Genomic DNA, 13,839 nt, shown 5'->3' with positions numbered 1-13,839 from the left:
TTTGAGTGAAGCAGCACTTGGCTGCTGATAGTATCTTGATGTGGCTTATAGTTTCCTTATCTTCCTACATTTGTTCTGTCCCTCTGACTTGCTGCATTTTGTCATCTTAGACTACACGTTCATTAGGGCAGGAAACAATTCTTGCTGCTTGTTTGTGCAGCACCCAGACAAATATGTCTGATTCAGATTGGGGTATTGGTACAGTAGGTTGCACATTTGAGAACGATCTGGCAATGAAATGTAATAATCAGGGATCCGGGTTTTCTGTTCCCTGCAAAAAAAAACAGAAAAAAATGTGGATTTTTCCTATTTTTAACCAAGAAAAATGCAGATTTTTTATTTTAACAGAGAAACATGCATGTTTTCCACTTTTGCAGAGTTCTGTGGAGGCTAGCAGAGTTCCAGCCTGCAGGGGCCTAGGGGAAGTGGGTGAATGGCGGTCAGACAGAGCGTACAATGTGCATGTACACATGCACATGGCAGCCTGGAAAGGAGCTCCCATAAGTATGTATGATGGGGGGAAGTGGGGGTTGAAGCCCCCATAGTGAGGGAGTTGGGCAGGGCTGAGGCTGCTGCCCCGCTTGGGCAGTGTGTGGGGCTTAGGGCCCAAGGCCATGTGCAGGGCCTGGGGGGGGAGGGGGGAAGCGGGATAAGCCGTGGGTGGCTTGTCTGGGAGGTGGGGGGGACTTGAACTGGCAGACTCCCAGGAGGGGGCAGAGGGGCACATGCCCCCCAGATCTGTACATGGGGCAGGGCACACTTTACACTGGGAAGACCACTGTGGTCTTGGGCTCCCCACCCTGCTGCCCTCCCCCCATGGCCTCTGCAGCCCAGCAGGCATAACCTGGTGTAGCAGGGAAGATCAGGGCTGGGTAAGGAAGCTTGTTGCTGCTGCAAGCCTCACGCTGCCCTCACAAAGTGCCCCCTGCCCACCCAGCAGCAACAGGAGGGGCTAAAGAGGCTGGGGGAGCTCTAATGTTCCATGATAAAACCAAAATCAAAAACCAAAATGTATAGGTACTTAGAATTTATTTTATTATAGTGATTGAGGCACTGGTAGATTTCCAAATTGTTTTAAAATTGTCAGTATATGTATTAATAAAACTTTGTGATTAGTTGATACATACATATATCCATATATAGTGGCATTTCATTTTAATCACCCCATTTCATTGCAGGGGGTTAATCAGAGAGAGAGAGAGAGAGAGAGAGAGAGAGTGTGCGCGTGTGTGTGTGTTTTAATCAGATAATTTGCAATTTTTAAACAGAGGAAACCTGGATCACTGGTATGACAATTAGCTGAGCATTCTGATCCAGGATAAACATGTTTAATGTCTTGCATTCGAAAGCTTATCTGACTTTAACTGAACTACATAGTTGGTCCAATAAAAGATACCATCTTAATAAATTCTTGCCTCTCAGATAATGTTTGCCGGTAATTTAGCTTACCAAAGAGAAAATCAATCTTTAGGGTGATTTTCTGGATTGGGAAATTTTCTCTAACAATTTACAAGGAAATTATGAATGGTATTATTTTTTAGGGCACACGAACACTCAGAAGTTTTAGCCTCTCCTGTTTTTCTGGTAATTCTTTCTCAACAGTTAGTGGTAATTCTGGTAGCCTCTCATGTAGATTGTTAAAGGAATCAAAACTTTATCAGCAGATTTTAATGTTTGTTATATTTGTTATTTCCTTTTTTTTCTTTTGCCCTCACAGAAACGTGCTATTAAAAATTCAAATTAAACACGTTTTTCAGGTGCAGTAGAGCAATACAAGACTATACCCTGCACCTCCCTCAAAAAACAAAAAGAACAAAAAACCCTATACCCCCATACCCGTATATATTCTGTATAGTTGGTGATAGTCCTCATGTAAGGTATGGGACATGTTTGTACTTCTGCAGCATTTGCATTTTTAAATAAATTATCTTGCTGTGCATTTACCAAGTACAATGTATTGTATTTGTAAAAGTTGAGATTTAAAATAATTAAAGCTGTTAATTGTATATAATACTCCATTTATCTCGAGTTAGATTAAATTAATGTCCTGTTATTACCAATTTGCCTTGCATTCATTACATTAGCCTAACATTTTTAAATGTTAAAAGAAAATGATGGTGTTTCAGAATTGCCTTGAAATTGTGCTCCAAGATGCCTCTTCGTTTCATAAAAGATAATTCTAGCTTACTACCTTTCCACTAATTCAGCAGGCTTCATGCAGTATTTTTGGCCTGGTTTGTTCATTTTTTTGTGGATACCTGCTTCCACAGACATAAGCTTTAGCATAGCTTCAGAAATGTCCCTAAATGAAAGGATGCCATCATGAAGCACTGACTGTACAATTTACTTTTGAATTTATAATTGGGATTGACTTAATTTTGCTCCTTGCTCTGGCATTTAAAATGCATTCTTTCATATGTAACATCTTCCTTGAGAGTGCACAGTAGTAACTTTCAGGAGTTTAATGTCCAGTTAATAGATGCTGCTGTTGCCTCCCCAGAAATGGCATCAATACATGATCAATAAACTTTCCAGCCGTGCTACCTTTTTTCCAAATAATCTTCCTGGCTGACCATGTCCATGTCTGTCCTTCTCCCAGTCAGCATAAGACTCAACACTTCTTTTTTCCTCCCTCCATCTTCACTCTGCAGAGCATCATACAGGTGGAGGAGGGTAGAAGGAGAGAGTCACTTCTGTGCCTGGACTGGGGAAAGAACAGTTTTACCCTGTAATAAATACTGTGTGTTCTCATATACAGCATGCACCTTCCTCCTCTCCCCTCGTCCCTCCCCCACACACCTCAAAATTCATCTGCTGAAACTTGAAATCAAGGAAATATGGTAATGAAGGGGTGCTGACAAAAGTGACATTTGCCTCATGATTGACCCCCTGAAAGTGCTCTACATCCATACCCTGACAGAAGTGCACAGCTGCAGAGTATTGCCTGATCGTATGACAAATTAGCCTTTATGTAATGAGGGTTCAGATGAAGGCACTCCAAAGTGGAATGCTTTCATTAATTTCCGACTGTCCCTTCATGTGATCGGGGCTCAGCTGATGTAGCTAAGCCCTGCTACCAGGGCTGTCCGCAGGACAGGAAGGGGGAGACAGGAGGGGACGGAGCTCCTAACGGGTTTGCCCAGCCTGAGCTGGAGTGGCGCAGGTGAATTGGAGCCCACTGCCTCATCTTGAAATGCCAGCAAGTGCCTGTTGGGTTGGGGAGGTTGCTCTAACTCATGGCGCTTTCTGGAATGGCTTTCTGAAATGGCTAACGCATGGCTGCACGTCTGTCAGTGCCCACTGTTTCTGCCATCTAAGCATCTGCCAGGGAAAGCAAAAGTGAAGCTGAGTGTACTACATGCAGGTCTCTCTAGCTGCTGGCTCTGAAAACTTTCTTTTTTTCTACCTGACCCCTGTCGCTCCTTGGGAGAGGATGTCAAGGAAAGATCTTTTTTTTTTCTTTATTCTCCCATTCACAAACAAGGTATATATTTTATTTGGGGGGCATGCTGTATGCAAGAAAATACAGTAAACTCTTTCACTTAATTGAGCTTGTAAGTTAAGATATACAAGGGCAGAAAGAAAATATCCAATACCATTAAACTTCTGTACCATTCATGTAGTTTATCAGCCAAATTAATTTAATAAAATTATGGTAGAGCTGTTTTTGGCCGCATCAAGACCTTGTATGCCAAGTTGCAGCCTACCGTCAATCTTTTTCTCTTAAAATTTTACAGTAATTACCATGTAACAAGGTGAAAAACTGGAGCACATGTTTGAAATAGGAGTAGAAGTTGTATAAATTTCCCGCATACACAAATTCTAATATGGGCTTCTATTTGAACTTGGGAAGGAGACGGGGCTTTCAGAGAGTGCTATCCATGACAAATTTTATGGAGAATTTATAGTGTAGAGATAAGTGCATGAGTTGGATTTAACTTTCACCCTGGTTTTATGAGAGCATCACCAAGAGATGGCATTTTCAGGCAAAAATAGTCTTAGCTGAACCCACAGTGGTCCAAAGGTTTTTACTTGCTTTTAACAGAAAGAAAAGGATTATAACTTGAAGAAAGTAGAAACTGCTGTTATCAAATTGTAATTCTGTCTCGTACAGACTTCAGCTTCTCTATGCCTTGCTTTTGGTTTCCTAAGCTAATGAACTCTTTAATCATGAGCCTCAGTAGATACAAATGACAAGACAAAAAGGGGTAATAAAAATCAAAATACCATAAATTATGTCTTCTTATCTCCTTGTAGAAGTATCCGATTGACTGATGGAATTCCCTATGCCTGTTTTAATGGTAACAGCATCCCCTGCCGATCCACTGTGCTTGTATGGACATGTTGTTTCCTGCTTACTGTGTCACATATGGTATAATAACTCTACACAGGACATAATGATGTAGAATAGCCTTTTTGGCATAGGGAGTTGGGATCTAGGGCAGAGAAGTCTCTGAAGGGATGCCATAGGGACAGCTAAGACCAGGTGTGTAGATGTAACTCTCTCCTAAGACTTCTATTTTCATTGTGTTTGGAGTTCCTAGTAAAGCCAAACGCAGGTGTGCAGTAAATCTGAGCTAAATGCATTGTGCCTGGTTGTTTGCTGTTCAGAGCAAGAATTGTACCTGCTTTTACTATTTACAGGCAACATCAAAAAGCATTGATTTGAGAAAGGGAAAGAGGAAAGTCAGATTGTTTGTTCAGTTTTGGCCCAGTGAATCTCCCTGGAGAAGAAGACTTTGCACTGGGGGAATCTTGAAATGCCACTTCTAAACAACATGTGATACTGTCTGAAGTTCTGTGCGATCCAAATTAAAATGACACTCCTGATTTTTAAAGGGATTCTCCATTTTAATCTTAGGGTAATAATTTAATTCCTAGCCACTAGTTAGTGGATGCTTCTGTGCTTTGTCATAGGAAATCCACCATGTTTCCCCAAGTGTTAAAGCCTCATGTTATTACATTTCAATCACATGATTAATATAAAACTTTGAAATTAACATTTCTTGCACTTGCTGTACAAGTTAATATTCAAGAAATACACAGTAGTGGGGCTTTCACAAGTAGTGAAAATTGGATGTACAGCTGGACATCTACTTTAATTAAAAGCTTCTTTCGTTTTTAAAATAGTTGATACACTGACATTCACAGTGTTGTTATGGTTGGATTCTGATAAACTTCACTTACTCCAAATGAACAAAATTTCAAATGGAGAACCGGTCATTATGTCAGTTCAACATCTGTCAGGACTCTTGATTGCATCAATGGGACCCAAGAACAAAAACAATGAACATACGTGATGCTTGCGGTTGCACAGAGCTCAAGCAAGATTGGGATCTTTGGCTTTATGAAGTTACCTATACTTTGCAAACACTCTTCACACAAAGGTGCCATTAAGCAAACTATTTTGTAAGGAATGACGAAACAAAATAAAAGGGGGTCTAAAGTCCACTGAAGTCATTATGAAAACTTCCATGGACTTTAATGGTCTTTAGGTAAGCTGTATGAAGAAGTCAAAGGTATTGGACAGAGCAGGGTCTGTCAGGGAGGCCCACTGGGGAATTCGAGTGGGGCAAGCAGGGTCAGGGCCTGCCACAGAATTCAAGGCTGTGGAGCAAGCCATGCTGGGACCAGCCTTCAACAGCAAGGGGGCAAGTGACAGCTCTGCCAGCACAGCCACCTGCTCTGCTGTCACCAGATCTGGATCCAGCCCTGCAGTGCAGATCTGGCCTGGAGTGCAGAGTGAGTTTGGCATCCCTGATATAGAGCATTGACAGCACATGTCACTAGTTTGGCCACCTCTTCCAACATTGCAGCTTGGGCTGGAGTTCCAAGTGGGCCACATTCACAGGTTTGGGTTCAGGGTTTTTAAATTTACCTTATAAATTTGAAGGGTCTAACCTTTTGAGTGCATTGCAGATGGCAGGGCAAGGTGACACTTGCTTCAGAGAGGCATGAGCTTTCATACGTAATAACCTTTGTCTGATGCTATGAAAGCTCATGTCTCTCAGAGCCAGGTAGTCTTTAAGGTGATACCAGAAGCTAGACTTCTCACGCACACGCACACACCCTCTCACATACTGAATAGGCAAATTCATTCATATCTTAGGGTGCCTTAATATAGTTTCTTTTACGTGAATGATACTGTGAAAAGCACCAGAAATTGTTTTAGAATTCAAAGTTCACCCCTTTGTGAACAAATTCAGTTCTGTGCAAGGATATACCAGAAAGTATTTTTCTTCTTAATTCGTCTTGTGTTTCTATGTATATTTTGCAATATTTTTATATTTCTACAGCTTAATTCATCTATCTGTATTTCTCCTCTAAGGAAGAGCAAAGAGCATTTAAATGTGATTCACAACACTTTATTTTTATTTCATGTAATCATACTTTGTTTAATCTATATATCTGCAGCAGTTATGAACTTAAGGTAGTTTAATTTTCTGTTCTTGGAGAGCTTTCCGTGCTTATTAACATGCCTTGTGGCTGCAGATTTATTAATGAATATACAAGCATTCTTGATGGAGCAAGTAGACACATAGACTAAGTGCTTTGCAAGCCGTTGTCAAATTAAAGGTTAATACCCTTGCCACGTTAATCTGGGCTCCTGGCTGTCTCTTGTGAAATGGTGACGTAGATCAAGAGGCCTCAAGCAATCATCTGGTCCAACCAGTGTTCAAACCATTTAAACCTTTGAGGTGACAGATTTAATCCTTTAAGGTTTTTGGCATTCACGATTTTAAATCAGGTCAGGAAGTACAGAGTAGTTTTACAGGGTAGTAATCATTATTGTATCTTGTTTTAGCCAACAAGTCTTATTTTAAATGTAATTTAATAACTAACTCTGTAATTCAGTAATTAAATTAGCAACACCAGGTATGCCAAGGAAAAATTATAAAATATAAAACACTGCTGTTGGATTCAAGCATGGAAGACTAACTTCTGTAATTTCTTGGAGGAAAATTAAGGAAAAGTCCAAATTAAATCCAAGTGTGACTACAGTTAGAAAAATATTTCCATGGTTACCGTTAATTCCCTTATTAATAAATTACAAGATATTGCAGCTCCACAGTATATTCCATTACATGAAGTATGGTTTTTTTTATGTTGCTATGGGAATGCCTTAAACTCAAGCATGAGTTTTAATATCTTTGCACTGCATACACAGAATTTTCTTGACTCTTGCTTTCTCTGGTCCCTGCCCTTCTTATACTGTATAGCAACACAGAAACCCCAAGAGAAAAACACCGGACCAAACTGCAGTTGTAATATTCATTACCAGTATTAAAGTACAAAAGTATTAAACAATTTTCTCTATTACTTATCACCGCCATCTTCTATGTAGTACTTCCCAGCTGTATATGTCAGTTTTACAAATGTGGATATGCATTATCATTCCTGCTTTACAGAGAGGGAAGCAGAGGCACAAGAAAGACAAGTATTTCTTGTCCAAGGTCATGCAGTGAGTTAATACAGGATTGAAAATAGAACTCAAGTCTCCTGTCTAAATAACTGCAATAACATCCTGCATTTGCAGAACATGTTTCCTCTGTGGAGCTTGAAAACTTGCTTACTTGGGGGGAGAGATGTACCTTTGCAGCTGTACCAGTCCAAACTCTTATAGTAGACAGGCTGCTGTTATGTTCAAAAATGACTCGGGCAGGTATAATTTAGCTCAGTTTGAAATGGTATTTTTCTCAAAGCATTGGTGACAAAGAAAAATGTCCTTCATGTTCCAGGTTTACATTTGAGTCTGGCGGGGAACCTAAATGTCCTCACTCCTGAGCTCATGCATTAGCAAGAAGAGAGAGCCTGCCACTAGCCAGAATGCCGCCCTTCCTGCACTATGAAACAGGAAACCAGCTGATTCCCTTTTAACTCTGAAAACAATGAACTCTGTCCTCAGCCTAATTTTAAAGAAATTGCATTCATTTTGATGTTCTGGCCAATGTTTAGTTTGTTTTGTCTTCTAATGAAGTACAATGGGAACAGTGTATCCTAATCATTCATCCATAAATTATCAAGAAAGGTCTTGGGAATGCATTGTAATTTTATTTTTACACAGTCTTTATCATATGAAGGATCAAGGCATGCTTTACTGTGAAAAGATTTTATGCATTATTTTACTTTAGGTTGTTTGATTTAGACTGCAGTATTTTTTTCTAATATGATTAAAATCTTAAGGATTAAATATAAAGTTGAGGCCAGAAGAATTCTACCTTCTGAGTGTCTGAGTTGTCAGATTGTGTGATCCTTTTCCACTTTTGTCAAATCCTTGAAAAACCATTCTTGCCAAACATGGGTGGGTGGGATATCCTCCCCCTTGCTGCGTTTTGTGACTTGGTATTAAAGCTAAAACAAAGACATTACAAAATACAGATTTTTCAGGAATTAATACAAAGTGAAATAGAATAAAAAGTCATGTCTGGCTGTCAATTTGGCTTGTAACAGGTGAAATAGGATCTTGTACTTTAAGCATTTAAAATTAATATAAGAGAGGCTGCAGTCATCTATACAAGAAGAACTGGTACTGACACACCTAAATCTATTAAGAGCTTTGAAGATCTCCACACTAATTATGATAGTGTTGGTAGTATCAAAGGCATGGCTTTACCAGTTCCTACTCATGAAAGTAGTTCTATAGAAGTCTAAGAACTCTATACAGTAAGGGCTTAAAATAGAGGTGCTGTATTTTAAGAAATGTAATAAATTATTGGGTACTATAGTTTTTTAGACCAGTATGTTATCAGATTTAAGTATACAGTAGGGAGGTGCTTTTTAATTTGCAGTGAAGTCAGATACTAGAATTGTGCACAGATATGCAAAATTGTATTCACTGCTGGATATGGGAGCCTTGTCAGCCCCAATCAGGAGTGTAAAAATTTTAGCATGTCTCTGAGGCAGAGGGAACCAAAGGTAGTTGTAGATTGATCGTACTGGGGAGAACCTTAAGAGTCAAGTTTAGAAAAAGGTTATTATTCTTGATTGTTGTGGCTTTTGTTTTTTGACAACGGTGCCAAACCTAGGAAAGAGCTGCGTTTAGACTAACCAATGTATTTTATGTTAGCAATTGTTCCACTGGTTCATATAACCAAAATGAATTATATTGTCAACTTTATATTTATTGACAAAATATTTTTCTTTTCAGATCATATTATTAATTCTACTTTCAGATGCATAATCTTATTAGATTGTCTAGCTTATGGACGATGGCTTTTGGTGGAATCTCCATCATTGGCAGGATTCAAAGAAAGGTTGAATGAGCATTGATCAGGCGTGATCTAAAAGTAGCTATGTCTGAAGTGCTCCGTAAAGAGCAACAGTTGTAAATTGAGGAGCCCCCCCCTTTTACCTTCCCCACCAGACAATAGATTGCTGGGAGATAACAAGAGCCATGCAGCCTAGACCAGGTGCATATTAAAGAGGACCACGCTCGGCAACATGAGAACGAAGCAGAGCTCTACAACCAGTTTACTTATGAAAGAAATGTACAGGAGCTGAGAGAATTTATGTAGTAGATGCAAAAAAAGGAAGTACTGACTGTCCATTTAGAGGGTGTGATATGTGGAGTTACGCTTGCTGTCCCATGTTGCAGAGCAAAATGGAGGGCGTTTGGTTTTCCCCATGTTTCTGAGTTTTTCTGGTTACCACGTGGGGTCAGGAAATATTTTTTCCCCATTTCTTCCCCATCCTAGGGTTACCTTACTCAGAAGCATTGGGTGTTGGCTGCAGCCGAAGCTGGGAATTTTTACTGGGATGTACCTATGTGGCTGGGACTAAAACCCAGAGGTTCCAGGGTAGAGGAACCTCCTATTAGGTTAGACCAATGACCACATTTGGGATCGTGAAGGAATTTTACCCTGTGGTCAGACTAATACAGACTGTGTAGGGTTTAGCCTTTTTACCTCTGCTTTACCAGTTAGCACATTAGGGTGCTTTTGGTGTCTGACTAGCTGTGCAACAGGGTTGATTGGGTAATTTTGGGACTAGGTTAGACGAGCACCTGTATGGGGTGGTTTGGATAGGGATGATCCTGCCCCAAGCAGGGGGTTGGAGTAAATGACCTCTAGAGGTCCCTTCTATCCCTACTTTTTTGTGGTTTATGCACTGGAAGAATTGAAATAGCATAAAACCAAAGATGACATTTTTTTTAATCAGCAAAATTATGACGTATCTTGGTTGATTTTTCTATTCACTGTAAAGTCAGTAACATTAATTCTGTTGATTTTTTTATTTATATTACAGTAGCAGCCAAAAGACCCAACCAAGTCAGAGCCTTCTCTTTAAGGCACGGTATTGGTGATAATAGTGTACATTTCGAAACCTCAAAGCTTACTTGTTTGGATTGTCTGAAAACTGTACAGTGTTGTAGCACTCTCTTAAGGTGTTCTGTTTCCCTTTCATTGTCCAAGTGGCAGTTTCTTAGTCGTCTACATGGTCTTTTTGCTACTTGTATGCAGGTAGCCGTTCTGTTCCCAGGTGTGTAACCCAGCAACAAACCCAATAGTGGTGGAGGACCCTTGTCTGGTTTAGCTGAGTAGCTCTGGCACTTGCCTGAGAAGATGAAGGTGGTTTGAACCTATATCTGTCATTTCTCAGCATAGTTTCTAACCACCAGGCCACGTATCAGGCACTACTTTTGAATCTGGGCCACTGCCCCTTGTATGTAATGTAGTTACTGGGTGGGGGAAGGATGCATGGTAATATGTAGGGGAAGTTTGTGCCTCATTAGGAGTAAGGCTCTAGGCTAGAGCTTAAGGCTCCCTCCTTTCCCAGCCAGCCACCATCTCAGTGAGCCACCTGCCCTCTGCCAGCTTCAGTAGGGGTGCCAGAGAAGGGACTGGCTGATGCCTGACCTGTGGCGTGGCTGTTAAACCACTGTGCTGAGTCAGAATAATACAAGTTCAAACCCTCTTTTGTTGAGGGGGGCCTAGAATCTGGCTCTCCAGTTTTCCAAGTAAATACCTTAACAGCCCAGGATTGAGATTAAAATACTGGAGAGTTCTTCTCCAGAGTGCAATACCCAGTAGTCATGGGTCTGGGGATGCCTATATTTCTAGGGATTAGATAACAAACAGTAGGTGTCCACAAGGGCAATGCACACATAGTCAGACACATACATGGCTAGTAGGCCTGTGCGAACTGGCTAGTATTTGCTTCAGATTCGGCCTATTCAGGGGACAGGGATTCGATATGGTGATTTGAATCACTGTCCCGAATTGATTTGGCCAAATCTGATTCAGAGATTCGGCGGGTGCTGACTCTCTGAATCAGCCAGGTCCATCCCCCGCCCACTCCCCCAGCCCAGCAATGGCTGCCCCTAATGGCTAGTGCCTAGCCTGCTGTACAGGTGCAGTCTGTGTGTTCACATATGAGGAGTAATAGAATCCTCATGTGCATGTAAATTCCAAAAATACCACCTAAAAAACTGCTACAGAACACCCATAGTTATTTGATTTTAATGCTGTAAAGTTTGTTCATTCTGCAGCATTGAAGTCTTAGCCATGGTTTTTAATCCCAATACTCTTTGCTACCCTCTAAATTAAAAATCTAGATATGGTTAGACAGGGGAAAAATTTAAAAAAGAAACAAAAAACACACACATTAATAAAATTCCTTTGGCCAGATTTTACTTTGGGCCTCTGTATCTTGTTTTGTATCAGTACATTTCATGCTAATACTGTCCTTTTCCTTGGTGCTGCGGTAATGCAAATAATCCTAACTAGTTGAATACTTTGGATTTTATTTGGAATTTTAAAAAGCATAGAAAATTTACTTCTGAAAGTTAAGCAGGATCTCTTGCAAATCACAAGAGTGGGCTTACATTCTGAATGCTTGTATTAAACCATTGTCACAGGACAAAGCTCTCCCCATTAATCAAGGAAGTAGCAGGGGATAAGAGTCTATTTCTGACTGTCACTTGTTGGGTGACTCTGAATAAATCAGTTAATCTGTCTCCTCTTCTGCTCTCCATTTTTAAAAAGTGGGGAATGTTCTTTGTACAACACTTTGAGATACTAAGTTAAAAGGTGCTCTGTAAGTGCCAAGACTTTATTTTGGGGCAAATAAATATAACATCATTTCTAAATTAAAATGTTATCTGACTTGTAGGAGTTTGAAGTGGAAAGCAGATGCTATGTAAATAATATATAAACAAATTTAGAATTTAGTAATTCTACTTAAAAAATCCTTTAAAAATATTGAATATATGTGAATTGGTACATAAAATTATGAACCTCAGACATCATTCTAACAATGCAGTGCAAAGATGTGGTATGGACTTTGTGCTCCTGTCAATGATACCAGAGGTTTAAAAACAACCTCCTGCCCATTACATACAATTTCCTGTGTGATGCTGAATAGATATAGCCACAGTGGTTTTTACAGTAGTGGAATATTTGACATCTTAATTAGAATTTAATTTTTTTCTTGCAGCTTTAAGTAGGTGATGGTATCATTACATGTGAATTAATGATTGCTATTTTCTTTTACCAGTACTTCAGCTTAGGCTGCAGCAAAGGAGAACAAGAGAACAGCTGGTAGACCAGGGCATCATGCCACGTAAGACTAATTTTATTTAACTTGTATTCTATTTTAAGAAGTATATAATCATTGAAAAAGACAATTTTAAAATATATCAATAAAAACAATTTTAGCATTTGACAATACCCTTTTAATACCTTTGGGAAAACTTATAGCCAGGCATTCAGGTTTTCCATTTACTGTGGAAATATGCACAGTTTCTCCTTTAACAGAAAAAAATGTGGGAATTATGGGTTTCCCCTTGCAAGCTGGCAGTTTTCCAGCTTGGAAGGGAATGCTTGGGGTTGGGGGGAGAGGGACTCAAGGGGTAGGGGGCGCCATGTGCACATGTGCATACGTACACATGCACATGGCCAGCAACACAGAAGTTCAATACAGCCAGGCAGTTGTGGAAAGCAGCTGCTTGCTTGCTCCACCGGATGCTTGTAGGTAAGTCTATGTGGGGGAGGGAACATAGGCTATGTGTCAGGGGGTGGGTAGCATAAGTGTTGCCGGGGGGAGGTGGGGGGCTGATTGAGGCAGCCATAGTGAGGGATAGAGTGAAGCAGGGTTGGCATTTGTGGCTGGGGGGGTGCAGGATGGGGGTGCAGATGGTTTGTCTAGGGGGCTGGTGGGGAGGTAGGCTGTCTGCTGCTGTGTGCACTCCCGGGGGGGGGGCATGTGGCCCCCCCAGATTTGTGCATGGGGTGGGGAGGATGCAGACTGCCTCCTGTGGGGCTCCCAGCCCTGCTGCCTTCCTCCTGGGTGCCTCCACAGCCCAGGAGCCAGGGCCAGGTGGCTTGGTGCTGCTACCACTGGGTGCCCCATGACAGCCATCATGGTGAGGTGCTCACTGCCTGCCTGGAGGCAATGGGGGCAGCAGTAGCAGCATAGAGTTGTGCTGCTGCTGGTGGGTGGGCAGGTGCAGCTAGGATGGGGCTCCTGGTGGCAATGGCAGCATCAATGAGCTTCCCCACCCTGTTGCCCTCCCATGCCAGATCCAGCCTGCTCAGCCACAGGGGCCCCCAGAGGAAGGCCAGCAGGGCGGGGAGCCCTGCCACATGCAGCCAGCATCTTGTCCCACCCCCCATGGACTCTGTGTGGGGCTCCACTCCAGTAATGCCATGGGAGAAGGGGGAGGGCAGGCTCCGTGCTCCACTCTGGATATAGCAGCCACTGGGTCCTGTAACCCTGGCAGCTGGGGGTCCTCTCCGGCAGGGCAGCAGAGGGCTGTGGGTCCAGGGAGGTGATCCTCCCCCTCTATGCGGCACTGGTCAGGCCGCAGCTGGAGTACTGCGTCCAGTTCTGGGTGCCACA

At 41.6% G+C, this 13,839-nt stretch overlaps 1 protein-coding gene across 4 annotated transcripts in view; it reads left to right on the top strand.

The window, feature by feature from the left end:
• The window catches only part of MKL2 (MKL1/myocardin like 2), a 160,310-nt gene that overhangs the window by 83,015 nt on the left and 63,456 nt on the right, over positions 1–13,839 (top strand). For all 4 annotated transcript variants that reach the window (XM_019540137.1, XM_019540134.1, XM_019540135.1 and 1 more), the window contains one exon: positions 12,496–12,561. In XM_019540137.1, the coding sequence (XP_019395682.1) occupies positions 12,496–12,561 (66 nt within the window). The remainder of the gene's footprint in view (positions 1–12,495; positions 12,562–13,839) is intronic.

Source organism: Crocodylus porosus, unplaced genomic scaffold (assembly GCF_001723895.1).
Source record: "Crocodylus porosus isolate Cpor-Errol unplaced genomic scaffold, CroPor_comp1, whole genome shotgun sequence".
In the NCBI taxonomy this organism is placed as follows: Eukaryota; Metazoa; Chordata; order Crocodylia; family Crocodylidae; genus Crocodylus; species Crocodylus porosus.
The sequence above is the reverse complement of the archived record's forward strand: the minus strand, read 5'-3'. Positions and strand labels throughout refer to the sequence as shown.